Source organism: Falco rusticolus, chromosome Z, assembly GCF_015220075.1.
Source record: "Falco rusticolus isolate bFalRus1 chromosome Z, bFalRus1.pri, whole genome shotgun sequence".
Lineage (NCBI taxonomy): Eukaryota > Metazoa > Chordata > Aves > Falconiformes > Falconidae > Falco > Falco rusticolus.
In genome coordinates, this window is record NC_051210.1 from 7908573 (window position 1) to 7927258 (window position 18686).

An 18686-nucleotide genomic window follows, 5' to 3' on the forward strand; every position below is an offset into this window, starting at 1 on the left:
CAAAACACTACAGATGCATGCAGTAGCTGTGGGAACTGGAGTAAGTGTCCAGGCAGCTCTCCTCCTTCCTGCAGCTACCTGGTGTTCAAATCTCATCTATATACCTAACTTCTTACTAGGGAAGCTTCAAACTGATGATGTGCTTCTGGATCAGCAGCACCCTCAACATCCAGCATGACACAGACTGACATCACCAAGGATTTCACATACTACTACGCTGTCACTGTGCAGCTCCACAATTTCAATTACTCTCAGCTCCAGCTGCTTGTTATCTGGCATGTAGCAATAACAGGGGTGAAGCTCACTGAAGGCTTCCTGGAGGACTGTGTCAGCAGGGAGCGTCCACTGCCTGCAGCCAAAGAATGCAGTACAATCTGTTAGACCTGTCAGAGTGACCCCAGATAAAACAGCACACAAGAGCTTTGTGTAAAAGCCAGGAATTAAACACAGCCCTTGCCTTCACCTCCCCCGAAGCACCTTGCCTAGATATACATGATTTTAAGATAGTCCCGTGTAACTGCTTTACAATCCCATGGCCAGATGCAATGCAGACCTTGGGTGAAGGCTCGGTACTTAAAAATTTAGGCAGATGACCCATCCAGTGGAATGAAAAACCATGCACATCACAGGCTGAAACACTTCAAAGACCAGCTGTGAATCTGCATGGAGCTTATCAGAAAGGAAAGGCAGGGATGGCGTGAAGCAAGCAACATACCAACCTCTGAACAGTCTTTCCTCTCAGGAGACTGAAGCCACACCCCAAGGCCACCAGGGGTTTACCGTCACCCACTCATCTCCTTGTCTCTGTGTGACAGGATAAGCCACAAGCACTAATTGGGTTTACAGACTTCCCACTAAGTGGCTTAGCCCTACTGCCTCTTGCCCAGTGGAAGCAGGGAGCAGCTGCGGAGGTGGCTACCAGTCCCTAATGACTCTGACACCTTTGCTTCCCTCTGCTGATAGACATGGCTTCCTTGCTTCGGCCTGTGTCCAGGGACCACCGCTGCTGCTGCTACTGAGTAACACAACTTATCCAATGGCTGTTCCACCCAGCCAGCTGAAACTTGGGATCCCCTGGCCCAGAACACCCCAAATGCTTACTCCTTTTACTTAAGCTGTGTAGAAACAATTCCTGGGTGCGACAAAGCCTGCAAATCATGCCAATTCCTGCACACAAGCCGTGTTGGGGTGTGCATGCACCTACACACTGAGAGGCAATGACTGCATTTTGAACCCCTTTCACTGGAGGTTGACTTCATGTTATTAATCACATTGCTCTTGCCAGTACACTTCAAGAATATTTGCCCCAGCACTTCAGTTGCAGTTTGTTTCTTTACCGAGGCAGCCTCGGAGAACCGCTCTTGGTAAGTGGTGAATTTTTCATTCCAGCTACACATGCACACTGACAGGAGGCTCACCCAAACCCGGCTTAGGGCTGCACCGTTCCTATTCATGGAGGATTTTCCAGCTGTTATCATGGTGGTTTGGTCGTGCTTAATTTTGCCTGTCCCTGTGGTGTCTTGGAAGAGCCACCAGTGCATCCTGGGTAGCTCATTTGTGTAAAGACCCACATGGATGGGGACATTTGTGACTTGTTCTTAAAAAAAACATCAGATCTTGAAAGTTTTTCCATTTAATAACCTAAACCACAGTAAATCCTCTGGATGTGAGCCTCACAACCACACTGACCCATAGGATACATGCCTGACTTCAGAACCGAGGGCATTCACATCGGCATTCAGATCGGGGGGAGGTGTCCCTCGCCCTTTGCACCAGAGCAGGCCGAGGTGGTGGCCATGGCTGGAGAGCCGGGGTGCCGGAGCAGCCACAGGCACCTGCCACCCAGCTCCATCTTGGGGGAAGCCACGATGGAGCAGGCGCCTGGGCACCAGCCTCTTGCCGAGTATCAATACCCAACGCTTTTCCAAGGGGACCGACTTGTATGAGGAATAGGAAAGCTTCTGTGCTTTTTGTGTTTTGCTCAAACTCCCCCGTGTTTAAGAAAAGCCACTCTTGCTGCAGGTGACCGTCGTCCTGCCGCCAGCGCTGGCAGGGCAAGGGGCGCCGGGGCCGCCGCTTCACGCTCCGCGCCCGCCCGGCCGCCTCAGCTCAGCCACAGCGGCCCCTGCCCCCCGCTTCCCCCGCGGGCCTCGGGGCCGCAGCCCGGGCCCGGCCCGGCGCCGGCAGGAAGGGGAGGGACCGGCCGCTGTGCGAGACGACTGTGGCGCTGGGACCGTTGAGCGGCGCGACCGGCCACCTCCCGCTTCCCCGGGGCCCGCGGCAGCGCAGGGGGCAGGCGGCAGGGGCACCCGCAGACATGTCGCAGGCCGGAAAGGGGAGGCAGCCTCCCCTCGCCGCGTCCGCAGCGGTAAGGTGGGGCGGCAGCGGGGGGGCCGGGGCGGGGGGCGGTGAAGGGGTGTACAGCGGTGGGGTATGGCGGTGACGGGGGTACGGAGGTGGCGGGCGCGACGCGCAGCCCCGACTGCCCCACGGCCTCGGCGGGGCCGCGGGCGCCGCCCTGCCGTGGGGCCCGGCGGTAGGAGGCCGCTGCCGGGGCGGGTGCCGCCCGGGGGTGGAGGCGGCTGCCGGAGCGAGGCCCGTGCCCTGCCGCGCCGTGCCGGGCGGTGAGGAGCAGCGCGCAGCGCCATGGCCTTCGCGCGGTGGTGGTACGCCATGGTAAATACGGGGCTGGGGCGGGGCGGGACCGGGCCGGGGACACCCTCGCGGGGTGGTGGGCGACTGGGGGAACGGCCCGGAGCCGGCGCGGCTGGGGAGGGTCCCGCGGGCGGGACGGCCTGAAGGCCCCGTCCCCTCTGTGGCGTGAGGGCCAGTGGAGGGGTAAGGAAAGGAGTTTGTGGTGACAGGAGGCAAATCGGTGCTTTTTTTAAACGCTGGTGTAGTAGCGTTTCAGGTCAGATGGGAACGTGGTGTTCCCGGGATGTGCTTTCATAATCCCTCCGCAGTCTTTTACAAGAGATGCTGAACGCCAGGCTTTGTCATGCTATTGGCTGTTTTCATCATTTTCAGCCCAATGCTGATGAAACTGTATTGCTTGTTCAAAATACAGTGGTTTGTGACATAAAACAGGATTTACATGGGATTTTTTTCAGCTTTGCAAAAAAACTCTCCACAGCCTGCCCTTTTTTTGGAAACATGTTCTTAACTTCAGGTGGGTGGTGGAGCTGCCAGGAATAGTCGTCACTTGCTAGAGACTCCCCGAGCAAACCACAGCTCTCTGATGGCTCCATGTGGTTTGGCTGGAGTTAGGTCACTCCTTATTACTGTGACGAACCTGCAATTACTTTAAGAAGTCTTCTTCGTAATTTATTAGTCATATAAGGAAGGAGTTGGCCTCTCTATGGAGTGGTGAAAAGAAGTTTGTGTTCTGTTAAGTTTTATAGGAAGTATGCGTTCAGTAAGGTAGCTTTCAGAGAAGACACCACTTTAATGTGTTTTCTAAATGCCCGGTAGATTAGATCTGTTGAGTTTGTAATTGTATTTTTAAATTGCTCTAAGTAGCTTGGATCAGCATTCAGTAATGTTTCCAATCATTCATTAGTGTGAGGTCAAATCAGTCATACAGTGTGGTGACCCAGAGTCACAAGGAGGAAAGTTTGGGAGTTGCTGCATTAAGTGATGACACAGATGTTAAAGGCCTCAGCAGTCCAGGGTCACTGAAGCCATGGGAATAAAAGACATTAAAACAATGTGACTGCTGGTGTGGTCAGGTAAGGAAACCGCTCCTCCATGTGCTCTGTTGTAAACACTTCATTACAGTTGCTGGCACCAGCAGGCCTCCATGTGAGACTGGGGTTCTTCCAGTTTCTGCCTAGAAGACCTTACAGTCTAAAGGATGAGTAAGCAAAGCAGAAAAGGTAGGAGACAGGAACGGACACAAAAGAGGTTCACTGGTTGCTCTAATGAGGTTTTTACTGGCTGGTGTATTTAGAGCAGAGTGGGATGGCTGTAAGAAGAAATCCAGGTTTCACCTTTCCACTCCTTACACTGCTTGGTTGAAGTTCCCCTGACATCTCTTCAGGTCTGGCGGTTTTCCAAGTACCATCAAAGATCTCAGTTTTCTCAATTTCTACTCAAAAACAAAGGTCAGATTCCTATCTGCATAGAACAATAACTTCCCCTTTAATACCTGTAATGCAAAGTTAGTTTCTTCAGATGAGAATCCTGCAAGGAAGTGTCTCTTCTCACCCAGTTACTGATTGTGTCATTGCTGCAGTCCTCAGAGATGCTGCGCAATGGCTGTGAACCAAAGGCTTGTTAATGCTGATGGGGCCTCTGGGACTTAGAAAGAATTTCTTGAAGCAAGATCTTTAGTTGAGGTCTGATTTTTGCAAGTGCAGGCTGAAGATGCACTTGTGTGTTCAGTTCTTAGTATTTTGCTCTGTGCTTTTCACCTAGGCCTATTACTTTCTAGTTCATGTATGCTCTGCATCAGAAGATAAATGTGTGTCCATAAAGGAAGAGTGTCGTGATGTTCTTGTGCACTGTAGAACAGGATGAAGATCTCAGGATAAACTTTCTTGTTCATGATAATTCTTTGTGTATTTGGTAAATGTGTGATTATGGGTGGGTTTCTGTGTTTTGCTTTTAGTTAGTGGAAGTGGAAGATATTTTGGGCCAACTTAGCAACTATAAGAAATTGTTGTTAGCTCATTAATTAAACTAGAAATAGCTTCAGCTGTATGCCCACTGTTTGTGTGACAGAGCTAGAGCTGCCCCTGTCTACTGTCCTGGTTATGTATGTATTTCTTTGGCATTGTAAGGAAAGATGAGCAGAAAGAGTGCCCAAAGGAGAAGTCAACTCTGTCATTATCTACTTTGGAGTGTAAAGGAGCAATGCATGTATGGTGTCCCAGAAAACATGAGCTTAGTCTTTTACTGAGGTTGATTTTTTTATTATTATTCTTCTTTATTTTTTTTTACTAGAAGGTGCAGAGCTCGGAAGTGCAGACCAGAAGCGAGCTGCTGAAGGGCATTTTTGAAGCAGCATCCCTTCTCATATCTTAAGCATTGGCCATTTCAGGAAACACCATGGTCTTCTGAGAAGGTGTGTTAGGAAGTTGTGCTTTCCAAGGTTACCTCCTCAGGATGGCACTTTCAAGAGAGGTAATACTTTCATAAGCTGTTTTATTATCTGAGGTCGGAGAGTATCAGCGCTTAATGTGTACACACTCCCCACTTAGTGGATAAAAAATTACTTTGGTTGGGCCATACATGCTTTATTCCTATGGCTAAAATAAACAGGATTTGGCCTCTAAGTCAAAATCTCATTATTGTAGGTGCTGTTTGACATAACCTTCTGAAGGGAAGATGGCATGCATTTAATATCTCTCTGACTTCAGTTTAGGGGTGGCAAAGTTGTGGTCCTTGTCCTGGTCCATTTCTTGTCCTTTCTGGCCAGTGAAGCCACCATGGGGTCCCTCAGGGATGTGGAGTTGATATTCTGCTTGAGGGAATCCTGCCAGCGCCCTTGTCCTGCCCTCTGCAAACAGCACAGACCACTGCACCTGACAACTGTGTGGTTAGGGGATGGGAAAACAGGAGCAGGTGAATGCTGAAGCCTCAACACCCAAGAGAGGACACTCTGAGCTGTGTCCCTCTGTTGGGATACAGTGTAACTCCCTCTTCATAGTTGTGGGACTGGAAGCCCTGTTGATGCTGTGGTCCTGTCTGGTACAGGTTTCCTTGGTGTGGATATGAGGAAGTGGACTTAGGGAGAAAAGGTAATGCTGGATTTGGCCCTGGTAAAAGCCTGGCACACTCAGTAGGACCTAAGTAAGGCTCCTGCATTCTGTGACGTGATTTAATGAAAGAAAAAAACCCCTAAACATCTGGGCTTTAATTGGTGTTGCAGCTTTTAAAGCTGTGTCCAAATTTGAAGAGGAAAATAAACAAAACCAATACAATACCTGCAATGTACAGAAAGGCTTGTTTGCTTTATTAGCTGAGTTAGCTGGATTCAGAGTATCACTTGGCTTTTAGGTGTGTTGTGATGCGAGGGTATCCATATAGAAAGAAAGCCTAGTCTATACAACAGAGTTTTGCTGGGCAGGAGCTGTAGCTCCTGCGCCTTATATCAACGCTGGCTCTGGAGTTACGGTTTCGTCAGCAAGAGCATGCTCACTGACATTGCTCATACTGGTATGTGTGTGGTTTGCTTTTATTGTAGCAGTAAAAAGCGCAGATAACTGGGTAATTGTGCCTATACTGAAAGTGCTATTATGAGGCAGTGAATCAATCCATCTCTTACCTGAAACGACAGCCTACGGGGCTTGTTTTTCCTCTGAAGAGGCACAATTGGAATATGAGAATAGCATTTTCGATTTTAAAACTTGTTAAGTGTCTTAGTCATGCCCAAACTAATTATAAAACTTGAATTATTAAGAGGTTGTCTAAAACAGTTTTTGAAATTTTTGTCATGTACCATCATAATGGAAACAGATTATAGAGAGACACTGGGTTTTTTGGTTTTATTTGTTCATTCAGCTGTAGTATTTTCCCAACCTGTCTGCCGAAGTCCTTGAACACATTCCTGTTGAAGATAGTGCAGTGATACATGCGTCATTACTTTTCCCTGCAGCCATGTAAAGAAAAAATCCATAGGAACTCATTACTTTAGTGGGTTAGCAAACTTTACCTCCTGCAGCTCGATCCTCAGAACAGATAGGAATAAATGGGTTTCAAATCATCTCCTGCCTTTACTTAACAAAACAAACCAGACATGAATCCTCATTCCTACATGTCTCAGCTGCCATGAGAAGTTATACTACCTGAGATACTAGATAATAGCTGTATTGTCTTGTCTTTTACATTCATGGTAAAATTTCTTGCTTTTTACTTTTCTATCCTAGTGGTCAAACAATATACTTTGGAAAAAGATTTTTTGAGGGGCCGTATTTACTGCTTTTCAGAGATGCAGGGAGTAAAATGGGCACTGGATGGCAGTGTGCACACTGAACAAACTTTCTGTGCGTTGTGGCATGTTGTTAGCAAACTGGATTGCATGTCAGCAATTTAGATGAGAGCAAGAGGTTTCAAGTCTTGGAGGGGATAAAAGATGCAGGAAGTTTGGGGAACCTGGAAGAACTGTATTTCCTAATGTGTACCACTGCCTGAATCGTTATAGAATTCATTTGTTGTATATCAGCAGCAGAATTCTAGAAATCATAGTAACAGCTTCCTTCCATGTAAGGAGGGCTGGGCATAATGAGCATTTTAATGTGTCTGAAGAAGATTCAGGTGTTGGAGTGGATCTTCATGATTGCACATGTCATGTTGGTCTCTCTGAGAGCTGCTTGGTTTCTGCTGAAGCTTGTGGAACTGACAGTGTTTCTGAAGCAAGTATTGTAGTGCTGTGTGCTGCTAAGGGATGAGTGATAGCTTAATATCTTTCAGGACTTTCTGCAAGAACAATCACATTACAGGTACTTCCCTAGAAGTCATGATTTTCCTTGATTTCACTTAAAGTTATCCAGCAGGTTGTTTAGAAGTCCTGCCCATTGGTGAGAAGGAAAACTTACCATGTTCCCCTTTGTTGTGTTGTGGTAGGGGAAAGGAACCATACATGCACTAAGATGTTTGGGTTTTTCTCTACATAGAAGGTATAATTTAAGATCTTAATAACTGAACATCTGTTTTCTCTACTTACAGCATGGTGACAAGAAGACAAGTGAAACTTCTTCCAAATTGGAAGAGAAAAAAGCAGAAGCAACAGAGGTAAAATCAAATGTTTGAACACGTTAAGAAGAAAAGTTGGTAATGAATTTCCTCCTATACAGATTTTTGTCTTTTGATAGCAAAGTGGTAGTTTTCAGATAATTAACTGGTGGCTGTAGTCACTCGTTATTCATTCCATGAATGTATAGTTTTGTCTTGTGTTGCTGAGCAGCCTCCTGAGAATATTTCTTTGCTCCTTTCTTCCTTTCACAACTATTTCTTGTTATTATCAGTGGAAGTGACCTCAATGGCTGTGTCTACTCTGCAGTGCAGGTGAGACACATCTGATCATCCTGCTTTTTTGGTTGTCCAGAAGTATGGATGTAGTGACTGTACTGTGATGCTTTCCAGTGTGTCTGCACACTTTTCCTCCAACGATACAAATCCAAATTCGTACATAGATGTTGCACATCTGAGCCATCTCCTGACACACTTGCAAATATGTGGTCAGTGCTGTATTTTAGAAAAAATACTTATTTTTTCAAGATACTGCCTCCTCAGGAAGTGATATTTACAGTTCAAGAGTACTTGCTGAATTATAACGTTGAGTGTACACAGGCAACTTTTTCGTCTGAGCATAGCAGCTGTTGTTAACAATCAGAAGCCATACAGGTTGCAGGCAGTGTTAGGAACAGTACTTGGCAGGGTCGCCTCTCTGCCAGCAGCTGCCAGCCCCGTTAGCCGCTCAGAGGTAGGTCCTTGTGTACTACAGTGAGTCAGGTTGGCATCGCAAAGAAGGGGGTCAGCCAGGCCAGGATGCAAGTGCTGGTACTTATCGTTATTTCCCCAAGAGTCTCTGCTGTTGCAAGCAGGAGCAGTGCTTCTCCACAGAACGTCTGTTACTAGTTGTCTACTTGTTGGCTTCACATGTCGATCATTGATATAGGGAAGCCAGAAACAGGTGTGCCTGATACTTTCTTCATAGCAGAAGCTATGTGGAAAATAACTTTGTCTGGGCTGTGGTGTGTTTAACTGCACTGCAGATCAAGGCCAGTGAAGGCTTTTATAACCGTCCTCTGAAGTGGATGACTAAAGTAATTACCTTTCTTTTCTGTCCAACACAAAGGCAGGCTTGTCTAGTCTGGGAATGTGTTCCTCCTTTCCTCTCTAGGCAGTTTAGTTTTTTCTTAAATAACATTGTTCACTTACACATTCTTAGTGTAATGCCAGATTCTTTGACTGCATGTTGCTCTTAATATAGAATTGCTGACTTCTTTGTGGGAAGGGTGGAAATCGAATCCTGTAGTGTGGGTTATGAAGTTACTGTTTCTGAGCTCTCACTGAGATGTGTTTCTCGCTAACAACAGAAGGGTGTTACCAAGTTTTTTGACCTGATGCTTTTGCTTTTTGAGTCCTTAGAATACTGCGTGTGTGTTTCTTCATGTGAATGTCTTTGTATATTAGACTTGTTCCATTGACTTTATAATGGTTAAAAGTGGAAGTAGATCAAAACACTTTTCCTTAGGCCCATTGAACAACATTAGCTCCACTGTGGTTCACATCTACCTCCAAAACAGTCTCAATTTTTTAAGCAGCTGAGGTAGCAACTGGAAATCTTTGTACAACTTTCACAAGAGTCTGCAATGATCTTCTTTTGTTTGAAAGTCAGAAATTATTCCTGTAATATTCAATTCTTGAAGCAGAATTTTATAATCTTACCTGTAGATAGCTGGTGGACAATACTTGTCTAGAATACTGATTTTGTTCACCTCCCTGCTATAAAAGGTTTGGTAATGCATTATAAAAATTGCAAAGAAGTATGAAGGTCTTTGAAGAGTTCATATTCATATTGAGGGGAAAACTGTGAAATACCATGTGCTCATTATATAACTAGAAAGAACAATAAGTGACTCTATCTCTCAGATTCTTTGGTATATAGTCCTGAAGGGCTGAGAGAAGAAGAGTAAAGCTTTGAAAAGTGTAATGTTTTAACCCCAGCTGACCACCAAGTACCACGCAGCTGCCTGCTCCTTCACCCCAGCAAAGCAGGATGGGGAGGGGCATCAGGAAGAAGGTGAAACTTGTGGGTTGAGATAAGAACAATTTAATAACTGAAATAAAATATTATAATAATAATAATAATAACAACAGTACTAATGAAAAAGAAAGAGAAAGAAAGAGGAATAAAACCCAAGGGAAAAAACTCAGCAAGTGATGCACAGTACCACTGCTCTCCACGTGCTGACTGATGCCCAGCCAGTCCCTCAGCAGCAACAGCAGTCCCCAGATAACCCCACTCCCGTTTGTATACTGAGCATGGTGTCCCATGGTATGGATTATTCCTTTGGCTAGTTGGGGTCAGTTGTCTTGGCCTACTCCCGGTTTCTTTTGCACCACCTTGCTGGCACAGCACAGGGAACTTGAAAAGTTCTTGATTTAGAGTAAGCATTACTTACCAAGAGTGAGAACATCCGTGTGTTTTCAGTTTATTCTTAGCCTAAATCCAAAACACAGCATTGTACCAGCTACTGAGAAGAAAATTAACTCTATGCCAGCCAAAACCAGGACAGAAAGTAAAGGCAGGAAAGGTCTGACACAGGTTTGAGTAGGAGATGCTAATTAGCCACAACATCAGAGAGAACTCAAAATGAGTAAGTACTGTTAAGGTGTAGAATAGGCTTCCTAAGCCTTTTCTACTTGGAGACTTAAAAGCAGATTTTAAAAAACAGCGCTTACTGTAAATAGCAACCTGCTTGGTAAGGCGTGCATTTGCACAGAGGTGCTGAGATTAAATAGCTCTGTAAGATTTTTCCATTCCTAGCATCATAATAAAATAAAATATTTTATTTATTTATTTTTAGTAGATTTAGGAGGTACCAGTGTGGAGATGAGCTGTTTAGTAACACTGTAGTTTTGGAATGACATACAATCATAGCAGGGAGTACATGCACTTTATCTGTGATGTACCAAAAGATGTTAGTTCATAAGATGGTTTCTTCAGGAAGTATTTACTTTTCAAGTTTTCAGTGACTCACTGCTTAACTATCACACAGTACTTTCATCCTTAGATCTTAAAGGAGTTGTATAAAGGAGACAATACATTATCTGAGTGACATCAATAAAATGAGGGGAAGGGGAGATGCTGAAGCGCAGAGCTGAAATTGCCTTATATGATGTCGTCTGACTGCTCACTAGTAGAGAAAAGAACCCAGGTCACCAAGTACGAGGCTGGTCCATGCAGCCATGTGATAAACAGTGTCCTTGAAGCTCAAAGGGGAAGCCACAAACTTACCGAAGGCAGTGAGCCTTTCTCTGAATCATGAAGCAGGCTTCCCTTCCTGTCTGGTAGCTGGCAGCTGCAGTTTGTGTCTACTGCTCACTTAAAAATGAAGCTTCTAAAAGCCGTTGTGGTTTACTACTGGAGTGGCTGACACTGAAGTCACACAGCTGGAACTTGGCTGACTAGCTGGAAGAGGCAGACAGCAGGTTAGTTCAGCAGCTGTTCCCAGCAACCTCCGTTCTGCTTGATGGCTGTCTAGCTTGAAAGGTAAAGGATGCACACAGTCCCCTGCTTCTCTTCCCAAGGATTCACTCTCACCTCTTCTGTGCAGTGGCTAGAAATACAAAACACTGCAGTGCTAAGGTTCAAACTCTTCCTTCTAGAACGCTAAATTTAGTCTGTTCAGTTTCTGAAAACAAAAATTAAGACGTGGCCTTAAGGCTACATACCTATTTTACTTTCCTTCACAGTAGCTTGTGGTAGTTACCTGGGAGACTAATACTCAGTACCGTTGCACCTAGCACAGGAGAGAGGTATTGTGGAAGGGTTTTGGAAGGGATGGGACTGTGATTTTGTACTTCACAAGGCCATGTTGCTCTTGGAAAGATTGATCTCCTCCATTTCATTACCTAATGTGTATTAGGAAAGGTAGCATCACACTGGTTTGCCTCATTTTGGTAGTGCTACTCAAACTTTAAATCTAGACAGAGTAGGTCAGGGGTCCTCAAAATTTTTAACCAGGGGGCCAGCACACGGATGCAGTGGCAGGCAGTCATCTGCGGCTGCTTGGTTTCCCCCCGCAACCCCTGGCGGGGGGGTCTGTAAATATCGGGGGCCAGAAAGAGGACCATGGGGGGCCGTATCCGGCCTGCGGGCTGTAGTTTGAGGACCCCTGGAGTAGGGGATCTACTTGCAACAGGAATGGTCAGTTTTAGCTTGAGGTACACATAATCTGTCAATCTGACGAGGAGCAACCAACTGGGCGTGTACCTGTGTCTTTTAGAAACAGGCAAAAGGTGGCTGGAGGGACAGAGTTGGAAACTGCAGATGTCTGCAGACGTGTTAGAATACAAAACTGAAAGAAGTTACAGACAGATATTTATCAGTGTAGTTGATATTGAAAGTGTGTGTGCGTTATGGCTGTACTGGGCGCTGCTGAAGGACAGAGCTTCAAGTCACAGGGATTATACCTTAACCTTTTATGTCTTGGTTTTCAGAACCTTAGATTTGTTGAATTCACATTCTAAGGAGGATCAGACAGTTCTTGAGAATCTATATCAGCTTTAATGAAATATTTTCATTCCTTGTGGATGTTTCTGTGGTAGATGTTAACAGAAAAGAAATTACTGTTGTGGGAATTGGTGTTTGCTGATGCACTTGAAGCTGTTGTGTATGTTGCAGCTGGGACGCACCTGCCACCCAGTACAAGTGAGTGATATGCTGCTGTTCTCCCATATCCGTCCCTCTGTTTTTCTCACAGTATTTTGACAACATGGTCTTGAGTTTGCAACGTGGCACTGTGAAGTGTATGGAATAGGAACTTCCTTTCTTCTCCTTCCCTCCTGATGTCCCAAGGCTTTTAGCAATTTTGCATGTTGTTAGCATATGAAAGACAGCTGGTGTGCTTTTCCTTTACCCCTCATGTTGACATCAGCCTGTGTGTGCTCTTCCACCAATTACCTTGCTTCAGACTTTGTATGCGATCAAGGTATTAGTGCTCTAGAAGCTTTTGGATGCTAAAATATAGATACTTTCAAGGGGAGGTGGGATAAAATCACTGAAGAGAAACCCAGGACGGTTTATGAAATACGCTGAAATGTATCTGACCTGTTTCTGTAACACTGTTTTTTTCTTTTATATATGCTGTTGGTTACTGCTAGAGATAGGGAAGTGGGATATGTGAAACTTCAGCCAGACTCAGTAAGGCAGGTCTCGTGTTGTAATGAGTTGTATGGTCATGCTGTCCTGTTCTTGAACACTATTGCCCCTTCAGTGGGCTGCCCTTGAGGGCACAGTGTGCTTTAGTACATAACTAGGTGTGTAAATCATAGAAGTGATGCAAACCAAACACTCCTATTGTGTGTGATTTTGCTCTGACACCCCCTTCTCTCTTTTAGATGGATTCATGCTTGTGTTATTAACTGCACATAACCTGGAAATACCTAGTCTCTTTTTAATGTTGTAGAGGGAAATACCAAGGAGAGCTTCCATATCAGTCTAAAAATCTAGCCTGTGCATTGCTGATGTCTGAATGTAAAAATGTGGTATTAAAAGGAAGACAGAGCCATATATTCTAGGAATTTGAGCCCCACTTTCAAGTGGGGCCACGTTTCACCAGATACGGAATGAAACAAACTCCTCCATAACATGTCCTACCATTTCAAGTCATGCATTACAGCAGCATGGAGAGAGTATGTGCTGCTTGCTCAGCTCATTATTCTTTACTTAACAGGAAGTACATTCTTCACTTTGCAAGGATGACAGTGGTAACTGGTGCTGAAGCATTACTGTCCTTCCAGAATTGATTCTTTACTCTGACATCAGGATTTCTGTGATAGTTTTTTTGATCCTGATGCTTGTCGTGCAGGATGCCTTATCCAGAAAAAGCAGTAGAGTTACTCAAGAGTCCAGGGGCATAATGCTGAGCAAAGACATGATGACTAGTAAAAATCTGTTCGGGTGTCCACTGCTGCTCTGAATTGTGGAAACGCATCAGCAACTTTTACTGGAGCATTTGTGAGGTTTCTTTCTACTTTTGAAACCACTTGGTTTATTTGGTTTTTTTTCTCCCCTGCACCAGTGCCAGAGGGCTAGCAGGGTGTCCCCTGCTTCCACGCCATAGCACTGGCTGGCCACAGGGGAGTGTGGCCCTGATCCTGCCCTTGATGGAGGAACAGAGGGTTTCTGAGGAGTAACAGCACTGCTTGTTTGTCTGACCTCTGTTTTGTTTCTTCTTTGGCTAAGAAGGAGAACATAGTTTAAAAGTATCCTGGTTTTGTCTGGGGTAGAGTTAGTTTTCTTCTCAGTAGCTGGTACATTGCTGTGTTTTGGATTTAGGCTGAGAATAACATTAAAAACACACAGATGTTTTAGTCCTTGATAAGTAGTGCTTACACTGAACCAAGGACTTTTCAAGTTTTCGGTGCCCTGCCAAGGACTCGGTGCACAAGGAGGGAGGGAACAGGGCCAGGACAGCTGATTCAAACTATCCCAGGGAATATTCCATGCCACAGGACATTGTGCTTGGTATATAAAGTGGAGCAAGCTGGCTGGGGTCTGCAGATTGCTGCTTGAAGACAGGCTCGGCATTAGACAGTGGGTGGTAAGCAGTTGTATTCTTCATCACTTGTTCTTTTTCCTTGGGTTTTATTCCTCTTTCCTTGTCTCTCATTTTCATTACAGTTGTTACTATTATTATTATTGTTATTATTATACTTTATTTCAATTATTAAATTTTTCTTATTTCAGCCCCCAGGTTTTACCTTCTTCCCAGTTCTTCTCCTGATCCCTCTGGGGCTTCAGGGGGAGTTAGTGGTCGGCTGCATGGTGCTTAGTTGCCGGCTGGGGTTTAATCAAGACAAAAATAATGTTATTTCAGTTAAATTTGGTACAAGTTGGGAGCTGTTGTGCCTGATGCTCTTTGCATGGTAGGAAGAAATATAGTGTGATTGCTGCTCAAGCAGTTCTTGAATGAAAGATTGAAAGCTGGAGGCTGAAATGCTGTTTAACAGTTGTCAAAATCATTTCCAGGTCAGAGATGGCATGTTCTTTCTACATGTGATTTTTTTTTTCCTTAAAAGAGGTGTACCATATACATTCTCATTGCAGTATTATAAAAAATGCTTGAATGCTATAGTCCAAAATATTAATCCATATTTCTAGACACCAGTCTTAATGCATATCAAAGGCATATATATTTTGCCTCTCCTTTATTAAACATGAGGGAATTAATATTCCACTCTGAAACAGTGTTTTAGCTTTTGGTTTGGAAGCCACTGTTAATAATGAAGAGTAGATTATAAGCATCTGTATGCCACAGCTTTTATTCCTTCACACATACCTGTACATGCTTTTGATTATTCCAATTCATGTGGGTTGTGGGGTGACCCACAAGTGTGGGGTGCGGGTGGGGCAAAGGCATGAATGCTGCGTGTTTGCACTGAGCACTGAGCTGGATCAACCAGTGAGCAGGGGACCGACTGGTCAGAGGTTCGGGCTGGACAGTGGTGCTGGCAAGGGGGACAGAGGGACCTTACTGCTGCTTAGTGGACCCACAGCTGTGCCCATGCTTGTGACCCCAGCGAGTGCCGAGCATGTGCTTGCACCAGTGACCTCCTGCCTCTGTGAGCCCCCCAGAGATGGAGACACTGCTGTGGGTGCTACTGTGTGGTGTGTGTCCTGTGTGCAGGTGCTGCTGGCAGCAGCATAGCCAGGTGTGTTGGTGTCCTCTCTGTCTGTGTGTCTCTGGTATACATGCTAGGCTTTGCTGCTGGTTGAACTTGTAACCACATCCCTCAGCCTGGGCAGAGACCCCGGGTCCCTGGGTGCTGAGCTGGGCTGCAGCAGCGCGACAGGTCTGTACAGCCATGCAGGAGGGTCCTGGGCTGGAGTGCCTGCTGGAGGTGGCCACACTCCCAATATCCCTTTAACAGGAAAAATCACTGTTACACTTCGGGTTTGCAACATACTGTGACATCCTTCTTGGATGTCATTGTTTCCCGTGTGGCCAATACCGAGTGTGAAATTCTAGATGTAAATACCCGATTTAGTGTCAGTTTGTACCGGTGGGCCACATTTTTGTGATGTTAATCACATGTAAATGGCCGCAGAGGGTGGCCCACTGCCCCAAGCTCTGACGGGAGGCTGAAAGTTGAACCTGCAGCTTTGTTTATTCGAGATACTCTCCTGATCTTGGAGCTAAATAAGAAAGAGGAGATGGAATTACCTTTATGACAGAGGTGTCTTAAGTCTCCCAGTCTGTTACAGTACCTAGTACCCCATCAATTGAAAACTGGTGCTTCTGAGTTTGCATGCAAGTTTGATGATTGAATTTCTGGTCATTCTGCAGACTTCCCTGCTTGTAGAGAGTAATTAAAGTGTGGATGTTTTAGTTGTGCTGTTAACCTTGAGTTTCCACTTATCAGAGAAAATGAATAGGTCTTAACCATCTGCTGCCTCCAAAAACTGGTGTTTTTTGCTGTGTTCATTACTAATGGCTTATTTTCTCCATCTTCATTAAGATGCAATTTCAGCAATCAGTTTTTGCAGCAGCACTTAGTGGTACTTAACAGTTGGTGGAAACATTGCATTGGTTGAAGACTTGGGGTTCAATGAGGATGTCATAGTTTTGTTTCAGTTGCAAGAAAATTTATTAACTAGAAGAGCCATCAATTTGCCCTTTGCTTTGTATCTTTATTTCCCTGCCTGAGTTGTTAATGTTTGTCACGCAGGTTAGGTCTGTACAGCAGTAGTTTACCCATCTTACTTTCATTCATACTTTTTCATTAAAGTATAATATCATCATTGATACTTTTTCATATAAAGTATATATTAAAGTATATAAACATATATATGGTTACTGTTGCTTTAATTGTTAACTAAAAGAGTCACTCTGCCACAGGAAATAGCATAGATTTATATATCGTCCATAAAACAATACAAGAGAACTCAGGCTGGGCTGGGCAAAACTGTCTGAAGTGAGTCTGCATGAATTAAAGTTAGTTAGGAGAATATGGTTTTGTATGACTTGCCTTGCATAAAATGTTCTAATGGGCATTGTTTTAGTGTACCTTTTTGGGGGGGGCGGTGGTGGTGTTTCAGTTTTACTTGGCGTTCCTTTTTCTTCAACATTTCTAATATTTATTATGTCATTCTTTTATTTTGTAGAAGAAACCAGCAAGTGCTAATCTCAGCCAAGCCCCCAAAACACAGACAAGTGGAGGAGGACCTTCTGCTGTTAAGGTACTGAATCCTTAAGGAAATGGTCTCTGGAGCTTCTTACCCTGTGCACAGTGCCAATTCACACAGCGAGTCACGATCTGGGTTATCGTGTGTCTGTGCAGAGATGGGTGCTGGGCGCTGAACCCACGCAGCTAGCACACCTCTCCCCACACGGTAAAACACTTCGTGGGCTTTGAACAACTGCTCACAGTGACACTTGGTCACCCTTAACTCTCCTTGGTTCTTGCAAGCCTCATCTCCACTGAAAGGTGCAGCATCCTTTCTTTCCACAGAACATGGGCTGTGGGGAGGGGGCTTTGTTAGCAGGAGTCTCTCTTTGCTCGAGGGTCAATCTTTTAGTGTGATATTTAGGATAGCTCACACATAGTTCCAGCAATTTTCTGTTTAGTCTTACTAACCATTTGGTTCTCCTTGAGCTTATCTTGTTGTGTCCCAGCTTGATATATTTACGCTGTCTATCCCTCCTCCCAAGGCTGTGTTCCACCAGATGTCTGTAACATCCTCTGTTTTTCAAATTCTGTCCTGTTCTTCACTATGGATATTCATGTTTTGTCGAAATAAATATCCAGTTAACTAACAAGCTGGCCTTCTCTAATCACATACCTGCGAGCTGGTCAACTATAGTGATGCTCTTCATGTCTTGCTAGAAACTGTAGTGAATTGAAATGAAAGAGGAACACAAGTCAGCAGAATGCCAGTGTTGTCCCACAAGCAGGGTCCAATACCTGGCATGCAATAAGCCAATTTTACACACAGAGCTTGAGATACTTGTTTCATGCATGTCTGTGCAGAGGTGGGTGCTAGGTGGCAAATACACAAAGCTAACAAGCCACGCAGAAGAATTGCAGTGTGTTTATCTTGTACATGATTAGCAACACTCGCCTAAATTCACACTTATTGGTTAGTTACATTCAAATTAGCCTCACTTGCCATGTAGATTAGCACACAGGCTGCTTGCAGATAGGGGTGGGGTGGTGTGGGAAACTCTTTAATTGGTGGTCACGAGCTCCCCCTGCTGCCTTTACCTTTCCTTTAGCTTCAGTCTTGTTCTGCTGACTTGGTGTCTTTGTAGTAATTAACTGGCTGCTGGCACCCTCTGAGGCAAGGTTCTCCCCTTTTATCAGTCTTCGAGTTCTTCAATAGTGTTATAGGAATAGTGGTTAGTAAGGCACACGTTATTTATACAGAGTAACCACGCTAGCAAATGAAGCTATTCATTACTATAACATAAGTATTAACTGAAGCATATGGCTATACCAGCATTGACTTCTTGAGGAAATGGACTTGATAACATTATCCCGTTTCACATGTTCTTTGTAAGTGTCCCAGTTATTTTAAAAAATCCCGATCCCATTGCTATCAGTGGTAAAATTCATTTGACTTCAGGGGCTATGGTCCTTTTTTCACCCTTATGTATTATTTATATGTTTGGATTCTGTTTACTCAGTGGGAGCTGATGAGATCGAAGCACTGATAACTGTCTTTGCTTTCATAGTTCCTGCAGTAGTTCAGTCCTTTAGGAAGTTAGCGTAACCGGCGTTGTAAAGATCACTTGCATCTTGCTGAGTGCAGCTGATAGTTCCTGAAGAGAAGCAGGTATCACATTAAGAGTGCTCAGGTCTTGCATAGTACAGAAATAGGATGTTGAAAATGCACTTTCTGATGGTGGCCAGATGTGAACTGATGGCTGTAATTGGTAATCACTGTTAGGTGCATATTTGTCATGGATGAGTGGAATGCACCTCACTCAAGAGAAGCAGCAACATGTTTT

General features: G+C 44.8%; 1 protein-coding gene across 7 annotated transcripts in view; it reads left to right on the forward strand.

Annotated features, from left to right (window-relative positions):
• Positions 1-2188: 2188 nt before the first annotated feature.
• The window catches only part of CAST (calpastatin), a 64151-nt gene continuing 47653 nt past the window's right edge, over positions 2189-18686 (forward strand). For 3 of the 7 annotated variants that reach the window (XM_037373399.1, XM_037373403.1, XM_037373404.1), the window contains exons 1-3: positions 2190-2368; positions 7669-7734; positions 16841-16915. In XM_037373399.1, the coding sequence (XP_037229296.1) occupies positions 2318-2368; positions 7669-7734; positions 16841-16915 (192 nt within the window). In that variant the 5' untranslated portion in view covers positions 2190-2317. Of the gene's footprint in view, positions 2369-2539; positions 2677-4985; positions 5125-7668; positions 7735-16840; positions 16916-18686 lie in introns of those variants that run through there. The other 4 variants (XM_037373400.1, XM_037373406.1, XM_037373401.1 and 1 more) reach the window with 4 other exon arrangements.